General features: G+C 40.7%; 2 protein-coding genes across 3 annotated transcripts; one reads left to right on the forward strand and one right to left on the reverse strand.

Annotated features, from left to right (window-relative positions):
• Positions 1–442: 442 nt before the first annotated feature.
• On the reverse strand, positions 443–733 carry RB195_004671 (uncharacterized protein; the record flags this gene model as incomplete). The annotated part of the gene is made up of 1 exon (XM_064182616.1): positions 443–733. The coding sequence occupies one exon, from the start codon at positions 731–733 to the stop codon at positions 443–445; it is 291 nt and encodes a 96-aa protein (XP_064033883.1).
• Positions 734–15,208: 14,475 nt separating this feature from the next.
• On the forward strand, positions 15,209–21,790 carry RB195_004672 (uncharacterized protein; the record flags this gene model as incomplete). Of its 2 annotated transcripts, XM_064182617.1 has the most annotated exons (11): positions 15,209–15,277; positions 15,339–15,406; positions 17,598–17,698; positions 17,754–17,871; positions 18,106–18,167; positions 18,386–18,515; positions 18,571–18,635; positions 18,687–18,835; positions 19,049–19,232; positions 21,533–21,563; positions 21,664–21,790. In XM_064182617.1, the coding sequence occupies 11 exons, from the start codon at positions 15,209–15,211 to the stop codon at positions 21,788–21,790; spliced, it is 1,104 nt and encodes a 367-aa protein (XP_064033884.1). The 2 variants fall into 2 exon arrangements, with proteins under 2 accessions (XP_064033884.1, XP_064033885.1); XM_064182618.1 differs by lacking the exons at positions 15,209–15,277; positions 15,339–15,406; positions 17,598–17,698; ... (1 more) ...; positions 18,106–18,167; positions 18,386–18,515 and having other exon boundaries at positions 18,572–18,635.
• Positions 21,791–23,383: the final 1,593 nt, after the last annotated feature.

A 23,383-nucleotide genomic window follows, 5' to 3' on the forward strand; every position in this document is an offset into this window, starting at 1 on the left:
CTCGGTAGAACTTTTCCGGGTCCATATAGAAAGCTCCGACTTTTTCTTCATCATAGCTTGATGTTGGAGCGTAAGCGACGAAGATAGTCAAAGCTGGTGTTTAACCACATTTTCTCATCCGCAGACGGCGAGGGCGCCAACTCCACCAACACCTCTACTGTCGCATGTTCCTAAGAAAAGTTCTTCTAAAGTTTCATATACGGCATTGAGAGGGTGACGTCGTCTCGTCTCGGTCAGTCCGATGACGTCGTACTTGATCTTATTGGCTTGCATCATCAAACCTTCGATATCCGCTTCCGATGCAACAGATCGTCATCCTAGTCCTTTTCCGTTTCGCTAGCCTATATGATTCCTGCAACTCCGCCCTTCCTGGCGCTACCGTACCAGGCTTTCCTCCGGAATCAGGAGACTCCTTTGTATTACTGTGACGTGCAAAATAATTTTAAAACCCATGGGCAAGTTGCAAGCCTATAGTCCTATGAGTTTTTGGGAACTTTCGTTCTCCCGGAGTGGACATGTGGAGCTTATTTGTTGTAGGCGACTCCAAACCGCCTCCCTTGCACTTCCCAGTCACTTGATTGCAGGCTTTTGGCTGGACCGACGTGAGGGATAAAAGGATGTCATGAGTCAGTCCTGGCTCAGCAGAACCAGGGAGTCCATCCCTTGAATCCACGTGCGTCTCTAGGCAAGCACAAGGTCGCTTTTCGTCTGCGATTAGTCCCCTAACCGCCATCCAACGACGCGCCACGTAGCCTCGCGACTAACCGGCTGTGATCCCTCTAGTGAGGGAGATCCGTGGATTGAACGCCTTAATGGTAAATAATTAAAGATGTGTAACTGGGCTACATTGATGTAATACTTGCTCTGTTGATACTCTGTTGATACTTGCTTATTAATTGTTTTGATCTAGAAATAAAAAAATTTCTTCATCGCAATTCGTAAAATTCATCGAAACTAAGAAAATGAAGGTAATTCACTTTGTTAGTCATGGTGAACTCAGCAGATGTGAGAATGCTAATTTCATACAATACCGAACGACCGCGCTCATCCTCGTATGTAGGTCGTGCAGACTGAATTAATCTCTCAGCTGTTCATTTCCGCCTTTGCTAGCGGTGGTTGGGCTATTGCGCATGTTTATTTCGATATTTTTATGGTGTTGCACTGCTGTGAATGGAGATCAAAACTCATTACTTTCAAAAGACAGGAATTATGCTTGAGAGGAAACGAAATCCACAATAAAACCAACATGAATTCAAGAAACTTGCAATAAACCATAATAACGCTTACTACTACTCAACATCTACGTTTAGAAGACAACACCGATAATGCGTTGTAATAAATAAATAGACAAGTGGCAATGATCTGAACTCACTACGAACCTTGTTATCCGTGCGAGTGCTAGCTCATACCTTATTATAAAAGATTACAAGTGCTTCAGTGCTCCAAAGCCGACAAAGATCGAACTTTTACTCTTCTGAAAGTTCTGAAAGCACGTAAGCAAAACTCCAGGGAGCCTATCATTAGGTACCCGCAGCTTCCGCAACAACCCATCCTTAGGGGAAGGGATTGGCAACGGCGAACGTTAATTGCGCTGCGCAGCAGTTAACAACAGCAGCAGAGCATTGCGCTGCGTTTGCTTTATGCCCCCGCCCATCACATCGTCCATCTTCGGCTCTCATCGTCTAATGAGGTGCGAAATATGTCTCACAGAGGCACGCTACCTCAGGTATTGCTTCTGAACGGAGTATCGATGGTTTACGTATAGAGATACATCGAACGATTGCACCCGAAATCCCAGATATAGAAAATTATAATCTTTTATTCGTGTAAAACAAACAATGTTGCAGTATCTTACGTGCAATAAATACTCTGTGTGAATACAAATGTATATCTATATCTTTTATGTAGTTTTTCAGCAAGAAATCTATGTCGTCCAACGACCTGGTTCTCGTTCTTACTCTTTCAAGTTTTATTTTGGAACGTTATCAGCATCAGCATTATGTTTTTTGATGTTGTTTTGTTCTTGCGCAAATCTTCTACGTTTTTACTCCATTTTTAGCATTTTCGTTTTGTACGTTTTTTTTTTACTTTCTACGTTGGTGTCTTTTTGTTCTTTGGACTTTCCTAGAAGTCAACTCTATCACGTTATTGCAATGCAAACCACGGCACATGACTTCTGTAACGTGGTGATGGATGGGCGTGGCTTAGTGACCACAGCTAGGTTTTGGTGAAACTCCAGTTTTGCCAGCTAGGTTTTGGTGAAACTCTATTTATACCCTGCTGTGTCGACACCTCGCGCTTATAGAAAGTTTAAAAATGTTCCTGCTGTGAATATTTCTTTAAAATTGTCTCTCCTTGCCAAGTCTCGATTTCGTTTTAAATGCACTACACAAGAACGTCATAGTGTTATAGCTCTCAAAGTGTTACGAAGAGCAGGAAGTCATTAGAGAACTCATATCTGTCATGGATAGATTCCTGAAGGAAATCCAGTATGTATCCGATGTCTTCCTATCTTATATTTTCTTCTAGTGTACTAAAATCGCACACTTTATTTTACACATTTCCTACATCTTTCTCATTCTGGGTGCGTGTAAAGAGGATCCCAGCAGATTTTCGAGCATGCCCCAACCATCCCTTGCAGAGCAATTAGCGATGGTGCGAGAAAGAGATTTACCTTCGTTGTTACTTAAATAGCTAACTCTGCTCACCTACCAATAGACATCATACGCTCCATCACCACGCTAATTCACGAGCTACAAAATCGTTCTGAAGAATCAGATAGGTCCAGTGGAATTTTTTGACGTGAAGAGCTGAAAATTACGTATATGAAAATTTTCGGTAAAAACATAACATTCCAACTTTGAAAAGTAGCGAGAGTGAGGCTTATCGTTATCTCTAAGTTCCAAGCCTTTTTGTAGCCTAATTTATTTCCGGACAGATAGGTCCTCTGATCTCTGACCTCTTATAAAATTTTATTTGATAAGATTTCTAGGCTTTCCAAAGGGAAGGTCTAAGTAAAACTCGCCTCCGTTCTGTTATTAGAATACCTAAGAAAATGGCATGTACCTCTAACTATATTGTTCTTCAATTTATCCGGCCTTATAAGTGTGTAGTTATTTGCGTCTCTGTAGCCAGAAGACGGTTGTCTGCGTCTCAATAAGCGACTGAAGCGTGACCTCATCGAGGTATGTTAGTGTATCCAATGGCATATCCACTGGACACGTAATGTCTCGGAGGCATTCGCGGAGAATCTGCCGGGACCGTCTTTACCGTTCCCCTATCATTTTTATGCCGCGCTGATGGTGTATAAAACTACTCCTGTTAGGTGAAAGGAAATTGGAGAAGATTTATATGCGATGCCCTCTATACTTCAAAATCTTTTGTTGAGGGATTGCGTCGAGAGTTTACTACGGTTTCATGCAATGAACAGTAATGGACAAATGCTGGCTTCGAGAAATTGATTTCTTCCTTTTCTTCCAGTCCGAGATTTTTTCAAAACTTAGCATACATGGACTACGACATCTTCAGTGGAAAGTTACTAACTGTTGATTTCTAAATTTTGTGTCCCTTAAAAACAGTAACAGGCAAAAGCACTCTCGTTAACTCATTTGCTTTGCGTAGTATTAGCATTAACAGTCTGAACGTCCGGCTAAGGCCGGACCTCAAATTTTTCGTGGTATTCGCTCGTCACTTTCGCTGATCAAAAGAAATCCAAAATAGTAGCATTTTCTGTAAAATTAGAACTGTGCTCTTTCTAACAGTTTCTTTCGTTTTTTTTAATGAATTGAAGCGGAACTTCACACTTTTCCTATTAAACGGGTCAGTTCTACATTTGGAAAACACTCAAACCCAATTTTTCACCTACACTCCCTTTCATTCCATATAATATCGACATAATTCGAAAGCATTACTCATGAATCATAGGCTCAGTTAACACAGAATGATGTTTTGACGCCAGGGCACCTATCCGACGCCATTTGACCCGTTGCGACTCATCCCATCTTACCACTTACCGGCGCCAATATATCTATCTAACGTCGTTGGACACGTCTACCTGCGCTTTGGAATTTCGTTACACACACTCACACGTGGCTGAATAAGCCCACTATTATATAGCATGATTAATTACATTCTCTCCACAACAGTCTACCATTTCATAGTGGCATGGAGATGGAAGCCGGACTACGATGCAAGGTTCTGAGGTTCTTCCTCCGGCAGAATCTTCTAAGCTAAGGAGTACGACACATACGATATTCCGACTTCTCGGAATCAGAAGCCTAGCTGAGAGTAAACCACTGTTAAGATTCACTACCGTCTCGGCAAAATGTCGCAAGATGACTCCGTGATTCATATAGGTTGGGCGGCGACCTGTGGTGAAAGCTAAGCTCGCTGTGGCAGGACTGCTTAGTTTGGGAAAAAGTCTTTTTGTGTATTCATATTTTTTTTTGCATATTCACTGCCTCAGTACCATGCACACTGTGCCCTGCCGTCTCAGACGTCAGACTATGCAGCGATCGGCGAGAGGCGATCGAATCTCACATTGCTCAAGACGCTTTTGATTCTCGACCAAGGCAACACACACACGACTCGCCATAGAGACTGTCACAGACTGTGTACTTACAACGCGAGAACAGTATCCACAGACTTTAACCTGCATGCCCTTCTCGGAGCTGCAGAGCGTATCAAATCTCACGTGATTGCTCTGCAGGAGACCAAGTGCAGAAGGAGTGACGTATGACAGATAAATAACAGTACACTCGTCATTCGTGGAGAGAAGGTTCCGTCACAAAATGTAGGCGGTGTTGGTTTTTTGGTGCACCCATCTGTCGTCCATCTTGTCGATTGTAGATCCTGTCACCTCGTCTGGCCATTCTTCGCCTCCGCCCTCTGCGTCAAAAACTCATCGCATCGTCAACTGCCACTCACCAATATCAGCAGCTGATGAGTGCGAATCGGACGCGTTTTGGCGTCCAATGCGTACTTTTTAGGGACCTGGAGCAAGTGATCTGCAACGAGAAGTTCCTCTGCAAATTCGTTGTCGGAAACTTCAACGCAGAACTGGGAAAAGCTACAGAAGATGAGTATAGGATTGGAAGATTTGGACTAGGGGAATAAAAACGGCAATCGTCTCACCGGGCTGCTGTCCACCGCTCGCTTTTTTCACAGGAACTCTCTTCTCGTGAAGAAAGATCATCGTCGGTGGACGTGGGAATCGTCCAACGGTGTGACTCGTGGATCGACCACATAGTCACCAACCGAAGGTGGTGTCTGATCGACCTCTCGGTAGTAAAACCCTTTTATAATGGCTCTGATCACCGCCTCTTTTTTGCAAAAATACGACCTAGGCTTACAATAAAGAAGAAAATCAGCTAGAAGAATCGGCAACGAAGGAGAAAAAAGTCGTCTACGACGATTGCGTACTCGAGGACTCCTTGTCCCAAGGTGACTGGCACATAAAGGAAGACCCAAACATGGACCACGAGATGCTGCTCAGAGGATTACGAGCCTGTGCTGGGCGTGCCTCGAAGCCGCCCACGACAAAATGGATCGAATTTCGAAGACCACCAAGGAATTGTTTGGAAGAAGAAGGACTTTGAGGCTTGATCCGAATGCGTTGCACATTGAGCGGTTAGCAGCAAATATTAGCTGCAGAAAAGCGTTGCAGGAGAATCTTTTGGAACACAGCAGAAGAAGATTCTAGAAGCAGCACAAAGAAGAGCGAGTCTAAAGAAGTGTCGCAGTGATCTCCGCGAATATAATAAAACTCCGCTAGCAGCCTTGCTGAGCGAAAATGGGGCTTGCACGTCTTCTCGTCTTGAGTAGGAAATCATTACAGAGAGGTTGTCAAACCTTTTTGAAGTTTTGTTCCGAACTCGATTCGCTCTACCGAATTCGCACCAGTTCTCGTCATGAGATGGAAATCATCACGGAGAGGTTCTACTTTGACCTTTTCCGTTCCTCAACTCCTGTGTTAACCAAGCCCTACCATTTCCACTGGTAAAGTTCCGGCATGGATTCTAACATAGGAATTGTTACTACTGCTATTACATCACGAGCGTAGCCCAATAACCTAATATTATATCAGAAGACTTTCTCCGGGCTGGTGCCCATCCGCTTCATGTAATTCTAGCGGCGCATACAACGTCCTATCTTGAGAAGGAAAGGATCTCAGACCAGTGGAAGACCTCCGCTCTTATCCATAAGAGAGATGAACGAGAGGACCTTCGGGACTATCGTCCGATATGCCTGCTGAGCGTGTTACACAAAGTTTTCACTAAGATCATCCTCACGCGCATATCTAGGACGCTGGAGGAAGCCAACCCTCAAGAAGAAGCTGGATTCCGTCAAGGGTTCAGCTGCTTGGACCACGTCGAGACCCAAACCCAGAAGATGGCCCCCTGCCTCTTGTTTCAACCTACGTCGATTATGAGAAAGCCTTCGACAGCGTAGAAAGGAAAGCAATACTGTCAGCGCCGGTCGATCAAGGTGTGGATACATCGTATGTGAGGACTTCAGCCAAATGCTACGATCGATGCACCACTAAGATACAGCTTTTCTATTGTAGATTCACAGCAGAACATCTTACCATCTTACCATACATTTTATATCCCCTTTTCGATCTGGCCAAAAGCGGCTAATAAAATTGAATTAAGCCACTGTTGTCGGACACGGAACGCTTACTCCTGCGATTCAGGCAATCTAACGTTTCGTAATCTGTTTTCGCTGCTTCACAACATTCTGATGTTCTTTTGGCTGAAAATTTAGTTTAAAAAAAATTAGTCGAAATTGCTAATACTGTGATATTAACGAATTACTATCTTTATTCTAGCTAATGGTGAAGAGATGCTAATTCTCAGCTCCAAAAATCTTCTTGCAAGTTGCATTTTGCGAAACTTCTTTGTGGTCACTATGCTAGGTACATACAGATAAGATTTAGACTTTACACTTTTGAACTGATGATTAGTGAGATGCCCAGGCCACGCATCGTGTGCATAGAAGACATTCCTTTTTGGTGATATCTAGTTGATCCAACGATAATTTTATTGCACACAAAGCCCCGTCCTTTCTAAGAATTTATGGAATAAATACCAAGAATCTCTGCCAAGAGTGAAAGTCTGTCCTTTCGATAACAGCTGTGTCATTTTCAGCAGCAACTTCAAAAATGGAAAGCTACTGCAGCGAAAATGCTGAGGAATAAGTAGGGGTATATCAGGATATACGATATAGTGATGCAAAACGAATAAAGGATAAAGTGTTTTACTTTGATCAACCCGTTTCGGATTCCGAACGATCCTCCATGCACACGCCACAAAAACTTTCTTACTACTGCGTGGAAACGAACATTGTGATACATTTGTGTCTTATACAGTAAATGAGACAAAGTGAAATTTGCAAGGATTCAGCTAACTAAAAATCGTGACTAGGTTAGAACAAATGCCATTTGAGAGTTTAGTAGATGAGATAAGGCAAACAGCTCTTCTATGTACATAGCTACATTAGCTCTTAGAAAAAAAAAACTATGAGAAATGAAGCAACTATAGAACAGGATTGGTTATTAGGATTGGTGCTATATCCTTCTCATTGACTTATTCTGAGCCCGTATTCTTGTTTTCAACGCTTCTCTCTATTAATTACTATTGCAAATAAGATTTCTAGCAAGTCAGAAAAATATTACTAGCCCATAACTGCAATAAACAAATTCACTTTTTTTTCGCTAGTACCAGTATCACGCATTGTGTTCACTGTTCGGATATATGTCTGCAATGCACTATTAAGCGTTGAATCGACTGTCTGTTCGAAAATGTTGATACGTTTTCCCTTGAAATAATGGAATAATTTTGTTTATACGATTTATCGACGATGAATAGAATGCTTACCTTTGCCGATACCATTTGAACGGCTGTGAGGAAACAATTAATCGTATAAAAATGAGCATAGCGGTCATTCCGAAACTTTTACGGCATGTTTACAAATGTTTTTTGGATTAGAGCTGGCGCATCTCTATCACTGCATGCGAAATTAAATATATAGTTGCACGGAATAGTCGAAAATTTCTAACATGCAGAAATGCATATCAATTGCATATATCTTCAAGCAAAGCAAAATTCACCAAAAGCATTTTGCAATTTTATTGGATTTTTATGAACTGATTCTAACTAAACAAGTCAGAAAGTATTCATTAACGACAGGTAATATGCACATCACGAAACAAGTGAATGTTCCCTTACTTTGAAGGATAGAGAAATGTTTTCTGTGTAATTCATTATACTTCCGTAGTTTAATTTAATTGTTGCAATTATTTATTATTCTCTTCGTTGAAACTTTTCCACATCCTTCGAGCACGTTAATATTTTAGAGTTATGAACAATATACGTGCTTTAAATCAAGCATCTGTTGGAAAAGTCCGTTAGTATGAATAGTGACGAGAAACAACAACATTGATGAAAAATTTCATAATGGACTCCTGAATAGAGCGACTCACATTAAACAGATTTTTGATAACCATAGTTTAGTCGTATATGACACCTTATGTAATCACTATGCCTGGTTCATTTTGTCGAATTGTTCCCGATAACCTAGTGTAGTTTTAAGTAAAGAGGTTTCTTGAGTTCAAATTCGCAGATAACAAGAAACAAATTATTCGAAATTTGTATTGGAATGTCTACTTATTTGCCCACATTCCTTAATGTTCTCATAGTGCACTTTGATAAATTTGACGCGATCATATCGCATCTATTCAATACAGAGTCCTATTACGTGCATCAATTCATGGATAGCATTTACACTCGTGAAGCACCTAAGAAAGATTAGTTGCTTTTCGTAAATGCGAAATCGAATATTAATTTCAGTAAGAACGTACGTTCCCGCATTGTCATGTTCAAACGACGATATGCCTCTGGCGCTGGTACGACCAATAGTTGTCCAGTATCTTTGAAATAAAGTGCTGTACTAGCTACCTAGTGTACACGTCTTCAACGCGCTCACATCAACTGCGCTGAGTGCGCTAGTCGATGTACCACGGCAGTGCTCTTATCCTCGTAGACAAGTCGGATATCAATTTAACGACTCCAGAGGGATAAAAAGCAGCGTTGGCACCGGTGGCAGACTTTGAGCTGTCGATCTGTCGTAGATTTACAAAAAAAAACATCTTACCATACATTTTTATCCCCCCTTTTCCATCTTTAGACGTGCTTGGCGAAAAGCGGTTAACAGAATGAATTAAGCAACTGTTCTCGGACACAGAACGCTTACTCCTACTTCAATCTAACTGTTTGTAATCTGTTTTCGCTGTTGCACAACATTCTGATGCTCTTTTGGCTGAAAACTTTAACCATCATTTGATCAGAAGAAATGTGTAAATTTTCCCTAAAGGTTTTCCTTGCTAGTGATACCATTTTTTTTACGGAGAAAAAGCGAACAAATACAAAATGTCAAGAAGCAATCTATAGAAAAAAGAATTAATTACCCATTGCGATTTTCAACTTGAAGGTAATCCCGTTCATTCTTCCTCGCCTTGAAATGAATGCATGTATTGACTTCTATGGGTCTCATTGCTACGGCACTAATTCTCTTTAACGATTCGCCTAAAACACAGTTGCTTATGTGGGAGTTTCTTTCTTCACTCGAGCAGACAATTACCGTTCTGATGATATCTTAAACAGTATACACCAACGATAAGGTGAAGATGTGCCCACAAACACAGGCATGGCTCACTGCCACCATTGTCTTCATGCACACAGCTCTCTTCATGAAAATCATCATTATTTCCTCTGCGTCAAATCTGCGTCAATCAAATGGTAGCGTGAGGAAACTGCACTGGTTGATATGAGTAAGAAAATCAGAAATTAAGCAATTTTACCCCATTTAAGAACTTTGACAGAATATCAGTAGATATTTGGACACTGGAGAAAAACCTGTAGTTAGTTTAGGAAGGGTCGAATAGAATATACGTGGAACGAATAAAGGATAAAGTGCTTGAAGTTGATCAGTCCGTTTCGGATGTGTCAACGTATTCGCCTTCGAATTCAATTCAGAATCACAGTGGTCAATGATGGCGTGGACGGTCTATACGTTTTCTATTTGTGAGAAGCAACAGGTGTACAAACCTAGCGTTTTTATCCGGGCAAACATCTTTTACTTATTTATTGAACAAATAGAAGTGAAAGAATTGGGGATCAGGACGACTTCAAACAATCGACCATGCAGTCAGTGTGAAGTCGGGCTTGCTTTCAGACTGGCGTCAAAATATTTGAACCCGGGCTTTCATACTTCTTCTGGTGATCGCTCCGCTTATGTATACAAATGTGAATGAGGAAGCTGAAATGAAGGAAGGGATCCGCAGAACTATTTCACATACTACCGGCGCATACCGTAACCAAAAGTAGAGAAGGTTCGCGTAATCGCATACATACCACATCACGCATGAATTACCATTTCAAAATGAAACCTAACTAATGTCCGCTCTTCGTTTCATTCTCAATAATATCCGAATATTTGGAAAAGTTGAATGTCATACTTCTCTTTTAAGAAACTTCTTTTTGCGCACTAACGGATGGTATCTGTTGTTATCATCTTGCTATAAATCCCAGAATACCATAAACTTATTCAAATTTGATTTTTTCACCTATATTCCTTCGATACCGCAGCAATTTGAAAACATACTCCTAAGTACTAAAAAAAGTTTTTGCCTTTCCACTCAGCAAATAACATAGAATACAAACGTGAAGTGACATGAACACCATCATCGTTCTGATAAACACAATGGTGCTACGTCAAATCACGTAAACTGTTTACTACTATTTCAGAAGTTGCTTCTAAACACGCGTTCAGTTTTTCAAGAGATGACCCAGCAAATATTGTGGGAGTAACCGCGGAGAGTTAGGCATACGGATGTGCACCAGTGGATGCATCTGGTATTAGGCTCATAAAACGATTCACAAGGTCTCATTTAGGTTAGAACAAAACCGTTTGGAACAACTGAGTGCTGCTGAACGATCTCGTTAATTCTAATTTTTGGCGTCGCACCACCTCGCCGTAGAACCCTCCTAGCATCCATATGCACCAATCCGACGATGTATTACTCATCCAAAGCTATTCTACCTCTTGGCGGTACCGGGACCCGATCCCATACTATAGCTTTCCAGTGCCGATAGACCACTTCGACGTCGCGAGACACATCCCACCATATTTTGCCACTTTCCGGACCCGTCTAACCACATTTCGGAGTTTATATAAAGCTTTCTCGTGCCAAAAACTCTATATAAGCCCTGACTTCCAATACCCGGGGTCTAGTTCTTTCCTTTCCTTCTGGTGTGCATTTCGAGTAGTGCTTGGTATCATCATACTCTCATTTTCGAGCGCACACGACCTACCACTTTCAATTACATCATCACTGGTGGCTTCCAGAGGGCCCCAACCGCTAACCATTAATCACATAAAAGCCGAGAACCACTATCCGTATACCATTATGAGACCGCCCGATGGATAACGATGACACTCACTTGATGTGTCTGTCCACAACATATGTTGCTGACATTGTATTTTTGCCCTAAGGATAAGTCGGATTTATGAATACTCGTGTACCGGGTAATATTATACTTCTCTGTATCACTTGGGTTGGAGCAAGAGGAATAGTGGCAACCCGAGGACCTCGAAGAGGAAATCGGGGCGGGGCGAAGGATTCGGAGGCGCTGGTCCCATTTGTGGCTTACAAGCTTGCACGAATGCAACATCGATTCAACGGTGCACTCGCACTTATAGACACCTAGCGCATTGAGAAGCAAATCCAAAACGGAATGCCCTATTGAAAAGAAGCGATATGATGACTTTTGCTGCGTGCATGTCTTATGACACGACGTTTAAATATATAAGAATTTTTGATGGACTTCTAATATTCGTGAAGAACTTCGCTTCCATATCCTGCTTTGGCAGCATCATTTGCATAGAATAAAAGTTCAGACGAGAGCCAGTTCAATAATACTAACGAATATATAACTCTTCAATCGTAAAGTATTTGCACAGACTAAGTCTACTTCAAAACTCGATTATAACAATCTTTCGCGTGCTAAAAGCGGACAGCAAGAAGTTACATCGAAAACGACCATCCGCAGTGTGAATTCTTCAAAATTTTTCCCTTCGCATCTTTTTTGAACGTGAACCTATCCAATTCAATTAGCTGAATCTTAACCATGGAATTATTCCTAATTTAAAAGAAATTTTTCAAAAAAACTGTGGTTTTAATTATTTGCTGTTAAGAGGATCACGGTTCTAGTCGACCTGCGAGTGAGTCCACCCTCATTGAGAAAGCACCTGTCGTCGGCATCTGCACATTCGCGATTAGACTACTGCACTCTTATAGACAGACGGTGAATGCAAATGTAACCACGGATCCGATCACTTCTCATAGCCCTGCTGTTCCCAACAAATATCGCATAAGCGTAGGATGACTACTTATTTTATGGTTCCATTCATGCTTTTTTCTATCGGATAAGAGGACGTTAGTTGGATATTGGAGGATACAGTAAAATATAAAACACAAAGCAGCATTATTTCACTGTCACAAATACTGTGCTACTAAAAATACTGTACCGGGAAAGAAATCTACAGTAGAGGGAACACTCAGGTTCATGCTTTCTAATGTGAAGTCCTTTCTGTCGATCAAGGGTAATGTGGAAGCTAAGAGTATCATTTTTATCGCATTTGAAGATACCTACCAACCAAAAAGGTTCGAAAATCTCAAATCACTCTTTGAAAAGTTCCAGATGTCCTCTTGAGAAAGACACCATGTAGAAGCAGAAGAAGAAGCAGAAAAAGCAGTCCGTGAGTTATAAGGCTATTGTTTTCACTGACGGGACTAGCCGTTCTGATTCATCCTTGCCCTCCACTTTTAGAAATGTCCATTTAGAGGCTTTACCACGCGCAGGCTGAGCGCGAAGCAGGTATCTTACTATTTAGTATACTGCGATTACAGTCCTGGGATCTTAACGCAAGGGTGAACGGAACCGTCACTGCGCTTTCAACATTAATATTTTGATTTGACATTACTACTCGTCATTATAGCACCGTTCTCCAAATACCTCACCAAATTTTTTTGGTGATTTTTTCAAGATTTTCTAACTTGACAGGGCATATTTTTATGTAAAACTGACGTTGTTCACTAGAGTTCCCTCTATCTCAGTCTAATGTAGTTTCGTAAATTCTAGTGTTAAAGGAAGCAAATCTAAATCATTTAACATGGAATGCCCTATTAATAAGTGTGTTCTGAAAATTACCATCAATGATGTTGTTTCTCAAAACTCCAAGGTAGACGTGTGACGATGTCACCACGATTTGAGAGAACCCAAGTAGTAGTCCTCCGTCTTTCCAGTGGAAGTTCATTATGTACTGCGTTTCTTTCGTTTTATTACCAATCCTATTCCTTCTTCGTTCAGTTCATTGAACATCGTATCTCATTCATGGCTTCTTCTCGAGAAGTGAAAGATGTCATCGCAAAGCGCAGGCTTGGGAAGAATCTTCAATCAACACGTATGCTCCCTTCCCCTCAAGAAAGTGATTTGATTGTCCATTGCAATGCAGGCATAGCAACTTCGGCGAGTTATGACCCAGTAGCCACTTCAAACGCGATAATGAACGCAGTTATAAATGTGAACGATGTCGGCTCTAGATAACAGTTCAGTACCAGCTAAATTTGAGTCTGCCGTTGCTACAAACAAAACTTGTATGGGGTTGATATAAACAACTGAGTCAATGTGCTGAATAAACGTAGATAGAAAAATATAAATTTTAGTGCTCTTTTTAGTGCTTTTTTCACATTTTTCCTCTAAAAATAGTCCTATTTTGCAAAGTAAAATCACTAAACATTTACAGAAATATGAAAAGAACATCGTGTTCTTAATCAGAAATGTTAAGCCAAGTAGGGACAAATTTTCAAGAAAACTTATTCATCGTTCTTATTTTTTTTTTACTTCAAAAAAGAAACAAATAATGCCGTGACTTCAAATAACAAACACCCTTCAAAGAGTGTGTAAGCAACTTTGATTATTCGTTTCAAACCAATGACAAGATCACCCGTTGATAACCCCTTTTCTCGCTTCTTGTTCGTTCATCTCGTCGATGAACAAAAATTGGTCACATGTGTTGGAGCTACATTCCCCAATGATAAGTTAATTACTGAGTATATATGCTCTACCTAATATTTTTCTGCATGAGACATTGATGTCATATTCTTACATACATATAGCTTATATGTGTCTATTATTATCTTTTTGAACTGTTTTAGATAATTGAATTTTAGGAGAAAACATTAGAGTTCAACTATTCCACTTGCAGATGAAACTGTTTCGGCTAATGTTGAATAGTTCTATGAAACCTTTCCACTAAATCAGGCACAATTCTGTAGTTAAGAGTCAGCCCACTGAATTGGATAGGTTCAAAATAAATGTGAAGAGAAAAATTCTGAAGATTTCACGCTGCAGATGGTTTGAGGCAACTTCTCGCTATCTTCTAATAGGCGAAAATTGTTATAATCGAGTTTTAAAACAAACTTTATCTGTATAAATGCTATACGATTGCAGACTTATTCGTTCTTTTGTATTTTCGAAACGGCGCTCGTCTAAAGTTTTATTCTATGCAGATGTTCTGCCAACACAGTATATGGAAGCAAACTTCACGAATAATAGAAGTCCATCAAGATGGGAACTTCTTACATATTTAAACGTCGCTTCACAAGACATATACACTGCAAAACTTATCACATCGCTTGTTTTCTGTAGGGAATTCCGTTTGGGATTAATTTCTCCATGCGCTACGTCTGTTTAGATAGGGGCGCTGCGTCTAATCAATATTGAATTAGTGTAAGCTTCAATTTTTTTAAACTCCTGTTTTACTCAGTGTTACATGGTTTGTTTAAAGATCAATCACCATCCAAATTGATTTCAACCCAATTAATAAATACCTATATGCGAAAAGGACAAAAATTTTCCAATTTACTGCGATGCGATGCACTTTCTGCTTGAAGTGAGGGGACATTTTCTGACTGCCATTCAATCAGTTCCTAAATATCCCACAAAACTGGATGCTTTTACAAGATTTTTATGCTAGAAATTTTCCACCACTCTGAATGACTATAGCCTTAATTTCGCAAGCAGTGATGGAGGCGCGTTAGCTTTAAACCAAACAGTATTTGTAAGCGTGTCGTGAATGTTTCAGAATGATCACTTCGCTCTTGTTGGTGCGACTAATAGTCTTCCTCATAGCCGTTCAAATCATGTCGGCGAGAGTAAGCAGTCGGTTCATCATTCAAAAGTCGAATAAACAAAATCATTAATCCACTTTTCAAGGTAAAACCGATCAACATTTTCAACAATGCAGCGGGTGCAGATATTCTTCACCTGAGAAATAAAGGAAGGTTGGGATACAATTCTTCATTTTAAAACATTTTAAAAAATTATCCGCCATGCTAATGGCTACTGGTTTTTTTGGTTTTTTTATACGCATAGTGTGTTTATTAGCAAATATATGACCAACATGTTCGGATGAGAACGATCGATTCAAAGTTTAGAATTTCATCGGCGACTTTTATTGGAACTGAGAACATGATACTTGATACTGGAAATCACTGGCAAAAAAAAGTGAAATTGTTTACTGCATTTGGGAGCTGAAAAATTGTGCTTTTGATTAGCTAGAAAGGCCAATTGCACTGGTAATTAGTGAATTAATCATGCTATATAATAGCGGGCTTACACTGTCACGTGTGCATTTCTGTGTTTGCTGCGAAATTCCGGAATGAGGCAAGACGGATTAGAGTGTGTTGAAATGGGGCACCGCCTCCGGAAAGTGGCAAAATATGGCTGGATGTGTGCCACGACGTCGAAGTGGTCTATCGGCACTGGAAAGCTATAATATGGGATGAGAAGGGTCCCACTGTGATGCTAGGAGGGATTCTACGGCTGGAGGTGGTGCGGCCCCAGAAATTGGAGTTAGCGAGGTTGTTCAGCAGCACTCATTCATTCCAAGCTGTTTTGTTGTAACGTGAATGAGACATTATGAACCGTTTTATTGGCCTGATACCACCTGCATCCAATTGTACACTCCCGTATTAATAATCCTCTGCGGTTACTCCACCAATATCTGCTGAATCATCTCTTGAAAGACTGGACGCATGTTTGGAGATATCTTCTAAAATAGTAGTTAGCACTTTACGTGATTTGACGTAGCACCATTGTGTTTATCAGAACGATGATGGTGTTCATGTCAGTTCACGTTTGTATTCTATGTTATTTGCTGAGTGGAAAGGAAAAACTTTTCAGTTCTTTGGAATATGTTTTCAAACTACAACGAAATCGAAGGAATATAGGTGAAAAATCAGATTTGAATATCCTCTAAATGTAGCGTAATCTGGAATTCATCGCAAGATGATAACAAGAAAGACCATCCGTTAGCGCGTATGTTTCTTGAAAAAAGTATGAAATTCAACTATTTCCAAATATTCGCACAGGTTTGAGAATGAAAGGAAGGGCGAACAATAAATAGGTTTCATTTTTATATGGCAATTCATGCATGATGTATTGGTATGTATGCGATTACGCGAACCTTCTCTATTTTTTGTTACGGTACGTGCCGGTATTATGTGAAATAGTTCTGCGGATCCCTGCATGGCATATCGGTTGTCTCCCTAGAAATAATTAAATCCTTCAGCTTCCTGATTCGGATTTGTATACATAGGCGATGCAATCAGCGGAAGAAGTATGAAAACCCTAGTTTAAATACTTTGAAACCTATCCGAAAAAAGCTCCTGAATGCTAGCCGGGCGTTCAGACTGACTTCGTCTCTAAGCAATATGCATGGCCGATTGCTTGAAGTAGTCCTACTCCGTAAGCCTTCCACTTCTATTTGTTCCATAAATAAGTAAGACTTGTCTGCGCGGATAAGAACGCTAGGTTTGTACACCTCTTGGTTCTAACAAATAGAAAACTTATAGACCGACCACGCCATCATTAACCATTGTGATTCTGAATTGAATTCGAAGATGAATACGTTGTCACATCCGAAACGGACGGATCAGCTTCAAACACTTTTTCCTTTATTCGCTTCACATCACCATCGTATATTCTGTTCAACCTTTCCTAAACTAAACACAACATTTTCTCCAGCGTCCAAATTTCTATCGATATACTATAGAAGTTCTAAAATAGCGTAAACTTGCTTATTTTGTGATTTTATTTCTCATTTCAATAAGTGCAGTTTCCACATGTCACCATTTAAGTAGCGCAAATGAAACAGTGGTGTTTTAGTGCAGGTAACTGTGTCTTTAAATAGAATGGTGGTAGTGAATCATATGCGCGTTTGTGCACTCCTTCACGTTGTCGTTGGCGTGTACTGTTTATGATATCACCAGAGCATTGCAAAAAAACGCTTTCCTTTGACTCTTTTTCAAAGAGTATGGACCACCTCCACTTCCCTTTGCCCTTAAAGCTCTAGTGAAACGTCCATAGAGTAATCCCTCTCGTTATTTTTTTGGAACACTAAGATACGGGATCAAGAATTCGGTGCAAACTACAAAGAAACAGATAACAACCTAATCGACTACGTATTTTCAGCAAAATGTTCAACGCACTTCGTAGCAACTCCAGTTCAAAATGGAAAGAGAAAGATTCACATGGAAATTTTGTCATACCGTATACAATTAATGCAAGCTACGGTACTTCTATGCTCAAGTAATGTAAGACTCTCTCACATAAACAACGGTGTTTTAGACGAATCGAAAATGAGAATCATTGCGGTAGCAATGAGACGCATAGAGGACAACACGTGCATTCGTTTCAAACCTCGGGCGAATGAACGGAATTACATCCAGATCGAAAATCGTGGCGGGTAAAAAACTCTTTTTTATCTACAGATACCTTCTCGTTATTTCGAATGTGTCCGTTTTTCTGTGCAGAATATAGTATCACTAGCAAGAAAAACATTGATTCAAGTAATATTTGAAATGTTCTGCCAACAGAACATGAGAATGTTCTGCAGTAAGCGAAAACAGATTAGAAACCGTTAGATTGCTTGGATCGCTGGAGTAAGCATTCTGTATTGGAGAAAAGTGGCTTAATTCAGTTCTGTTAGCCTCTTTTCACCAAACTCGCCTAAATATCGAAAAGGGCAGATGAAAATGAATGGTAAGATGTTCTGTTGTGAATGAGCGATAGATCGATAGCTCGAAGTGTGCCTGTAGTGCCCGCTTTGCTATTTTATCCCAGTGGAGTCGATAAATTGATACCCGAGTTGTATAGGAGGTCGCAAAAATTGTCATGATACATTGGCGGCCAACTCAATTCAGTAAAAGTGACCACGTTGTAGTCATGTATTGTAGTTAACACAACACTTTCTTTTAAAGATGCTCGGCAATTGTTGGTCGTGCCGAAGGTAGAGGCTTTGTATCGCTACATAACAGCAATAAGGGAACGTACGTTCTTACCGAAGTTGATATTCGGTTTCGAATTAACGAAAACAACTAATGTTTTTAGGTGCTTCACGAACGGAATTGTTACTCATGAATTGATGCACGTAATAGGACTCCAGCATGAACATTCACGGTACGATCGCGACAACTTTGTCAAAGTGCACCGCGAGAACATTTAAAGAGGGTGAGCTAATAAATAATCATTCCAATGCAAATTTCAAATATTATCGCCTAGGTCAATGGAGTAGATTCGAGAAAGTGAATCCTGACGAATTTACGACATACGGTGTCCCATACGACTACAAATCGATCATGCACTATCGTAAGGGAGAGTTTGCGCTCCGAGGAAAAATAGCCATTGAGACGCTCGATCCTCGTTATCAGGTTTGTGGCTGAGAGGAATACAGCGTCAGGGACATATATTCCGGTCTCTCGAACGAATGAAGAGTTTTTATTCATATCTATGCCAACTTTTGTTTCTGAAATTCGAAGAAATCTCTAGAACAATCCCATGAGCGTTTCAAAAATACTTCAAAGTGTCCATTGCGATGTACTTTTCTTACTGGAAAATTCAATTACGTACTTTGGCAATTGCAGGACGTTATCGGCAACCAAAACGATGCTTCTCTGAGCGATTATATTAAAATCTGCAAGATGTATCAATGTCGCAAGTGCCTGGGGCAGAACAGCAGCGGTAGCGGCGGCGGCGAGGTTGAACAACCAGAGCCGACTGTTGCTCCAGTTATTATCATAGTTATGTTATATTATCTCCGAAAGTACCGTAAGCCTTGCGTTATTTCCTCACCGTAAGGAATATCTAAGTGCTTTAGGTTGCGTTGATGTTATTCCCTCGTACTGCAAAACCTTGCGCAGAGTGCCCCGATGCACATTTCTGAATCGAATTTATTGTTGCGCAACATGTACAAAGATTGAACAGGGCAAGAACAAATCACCGTTCAATCCTTTTTTCGGATCCTAAGACCTCAGCTATCGTTTCTGAACTGATATTTCGCGAAGGTCAAATAAATAATTGCACTATGACTTTTTTCTGGCACGCTTTCCTTATTATCCTAGTAGCTTCTTTATGTGCTTGCTTCTGCTTTCCTCACTCAATAAGATTTCAAAAATGTTCGGAAAAAAATTGGAAGGATTCAATATTGGAGTATAGAGATATGTATATGATACAGGGTGTCAGTAAACACAAGACACGCATTTGACTTTTTGGAAAACAACAAAAAAGTGAAATCTTCATCAAATGCAATAAAAGGGAAACACTTAAAGTTCATTAACTATTCATTGCAGTCCGATGTGGCCAGCATTTCCTGCCTCGAACACATCTATACGATTATCAAGTTCTTCATACCCACGGTTGCGGTCGTCTGATGCAGCTGAGCGAATAACCTGCGATTCTTTGTTTTAAAGGATTAATGTCGTCGACACGCTCTCTGTTCACATGCTGCTTCATATCACCCTAAAGGGAAAACTCTAAGGACGTCAGATACGGGGCTTCACAGAACCCCTGCCGCTCCACCGCTGACGGATTGTTGAATCCCGAAATTTATGATATCATAATGTTGAGGTGCGCCGTCATATTGAAAGTTGGCACCCTCCGGAAATTGTGGCATTACATGTAATTCCAACATGTTGTGGTAGTTGTCTGCCGTCTAACATTACTCGCCAAAGAAAAGTGGGTTTCCTCCGGGAAAATGGGTAATCTTCTGCTGAAAACGCTAATCGCTGTTGATCTCATGAAGCATATCTGCAGCAAACGCGAATCGTTCGGGTCTATACGCCAGTTTGACAACGTGACATCTGGATCCTAACCGCAGCGCTCTTCCGCACAAATTCGAGAATAACCGCATAGGCAGCAGCACTGAAATTCATGTCTTTTAATCCAGCTGTGGAATGACAATGAAACTAAGAGCAAATGCTAGATTTATGTTTCCCGTTAGGGCCGGTGTGGCGCAGTCGGTTAGAGGTCAGTTGTAGCCGCGCGGTCGAGGGTTGGAAAACCGCCTTTGTGGAAACCAAGCCTTTCATCCCTCCGGAGTTTGATAAATTCGAATCAGATCTGTCTGGGAGGACGAAAACACTTACTTGATCATCGGCTGGCCCCCGCAAGCCATTGCTTGCGGAGGCATTGTCATCGCGTTCCAAAACCTCTTCGATTACGAGTTCCAGTAAAACGCGTTGGCGCATCTCAAGTGGATTGATGCGTCAGTGACTTTATCTGACTCTGACTTTTTATGTTTCCTGTTAAGCCAACGGGGTCTTCGAGAAACTTTATTAGTGGAATTGAGGTTTGAAAACCTTGGCTTTAGTTAAGGTCTGAGAATGTTTCGATTTTCTTGGTGCAAGGCATATCTCGTCGTTCTTCTCTCTCCTTCCCAATCCTCGATATTCTTTCATATACACCGTACAATAACTCAAAATAGGAAAACAATCTGACTAGACTCCTACCTGGGAGGCTGTTGAACCACTGCGTTCCTATAGATCCTAACCATGGTATCTAGTAATATGCGAATGATATCTATGCAATCTCCAATCACTGCAAGAAAACGTAGATATTTATGCACTTTGCCGTGTCCTTAAATACTGGTGTCTTATAGTGATAAAGAACTGCATGTATAACAATCTTCTAGCTAATAGAATGCGACATAAAGTCATTGGAGACCGATAAGCACTCATTTTTGCTATTCATTGATGGATTTCCGACAGAAATACAGAATGCCTCAAATTAATTACAAATTATTCTTTCTCTCCTCCTTATATTGCACTCTTTTGAAATTAAATTAAAAATTGATTGATTTTAAATTTACATCTATCACGTTTCTTATTCTTGAGCCGCCGCAATGCTGTCATCGAACTTACACCTCCTTTTACCAGCCAAATGTACTTGGATACGCAATGTCGGCATACTTCCAATTTCTAAAATGTATCCTTCCAGTTTTTTTTAATGTGAATGATATTGCACGCTAGAAAAGTGTTTTGGTATTTCTTGGCGTTTTTCGGACACATTGAAGTTGTGTATCGTTTTGCTTTCATAGTTAGTTTTCCTTAACTTTAGAACGATGTTTTTAGAAGCTATACCAGTGTTCGCCCTCTCGGAGGCGTAAGTTTACTAATGCTGGAAAACAGCCCTATGGAGACGTGTATTTTCCTTTTAAGTATTCAGATTCGTATACAAGAAGAAAACCAAGTCTATTTTATAGGTGCCTGAAGGTTGAAATCGTACTGCATGTACCGATGCATGTTGTAAGACAACGGCATGAGGATGTGAACACCTACCGACACCAGCACATCAAGACCTACAATCGGTCCTTTGAGAAAGGAGAGTAAAACAAGTTAATCAACAGATATTCCATTACCATGCATCAAAAGCTTGTTTTCATGTTCTTCATTCAGGAAATCCACGAATCTCTCCCATTAGAGAGGTCACATCAATTAGTCGAGAGTGCACGAGGGGCGTTCGCAGAAGGCGGATAGGCGGCTTACCCTAAACCAAGAGCAAATTTGTGCCTCCCATGAGACGCGGGTAGATTCATAGGGGGAACTGTCTGTGCCTCCTGTGCCAGGAATGACTCATGACGTCCTCTCAGGTGCTGTGCTAGAATCGGTTTTATCTCTTTGACTCGATAGTTCTTGCAGTACTCTGTTACTCAGGGTAGATGTATGCACGCACTGCTGCCACATCTAGGAACGTACTCACAAACCACTTGAGAGATGTCTGCTGAGGTTTAAAGCACACAGTGCGCACACAAAACCTAGCCGCCCTTCGCAGCTCCAACTTAAGAGCAATGTCCCGTCTTCGAGACGCTGCGGAATATGTATGGAAAGCAAAGCATAGGTGGCCTGGTCACCATATGAGAAGAATCTTTTGTGTTTTTTTTTTCACATCTCTATAACTGAAAAACCAACATTTCCCTTCTTTACCTAATAATAAATCCATTAACTACTAATCGCAATGAACAATTATCAAGAATACAAATAGATGGAGAAATGAAGAGAGCTAAAGTCAAAACAGGTGGATTTAACTGTAAGTAGATATTTCTATGAGAACAAATTAGTGTATGTGACCAGCATCCATCGAGGAAAAACCTATCCTATACCTACTCTTTGAAGAAGCTTCCTGCGTTGTATTCAGTAGGGTGTAAAACTTTCCAGGCTCACTGGATTATCTTGAGTACAACAATACAGCTAAATGTGCGCCCGCAGCTCCCAGGGCCCTAAAAAAGCGTGAACTGACATGAACACCATCACCGTTCTGAGAAAGATAATGTTGCTACGTCAAATCACGTAAACTGCTAACTACTATTTTAGAAGTTGTCTCCAAACACGCGTCTAGTTTTTTAAGAGATGATTCAGCAGATATTGTGGGAGTAACCGCAGGGGATTAGGCATACGGACGTGTCCCATTGGATGCACGTGGTATCAGTTCCATGAAACGGCCCACAATACCTCGTTTACTTTAGAACAAAACCGCTAGGAATAAATGAGTGCTGCTGAAAAATCTCGCTAATTCCAAGTTCTGGCGTCGCACCACATCCGGCTGCAGAATCATTGCTAGCCTCCCAATGGACCAAAACGACGCCGTATTTCTCATCCAAAGCTGTTTTACCTCTACCACCTTTGGCCACTTTCCGGAGACAGTGCCCAATTTCGACGCAGTGTAAACCGTCTCGCCTCATTCTGAAATTTCGCTTCACACGCAGACATGCACACGTGACAGTGTCATTATATACCATGAATAATTCTTTAATTACCAGTGCAATTGACATTTCTTGCAAATCTAAAGAACAATTTTCAGCTCATAACTGGAGTAAACAATTTCATTTTTTTCGCTACTGAATTCCATTATCAACTATCATGTACAGCGTTCGGATAAAAGTCTGCAATGAACTTCTAAACGTCGAATCGATCGTTCTCTTGCAA

The sequence above is a fragment of the Necator americanus genome, chromosome I (assembly GCF_031761385.1).
Source record: "Necator americanus strain Aroian chromosome I, whole genome shotgun sequence".
Taxonomy (NCBI): Eukaryota; Metazoa; Nematoda; class Chromadorea; order Rhabditida; family Ancylostomatidae; genus Necator; species Necator americanus.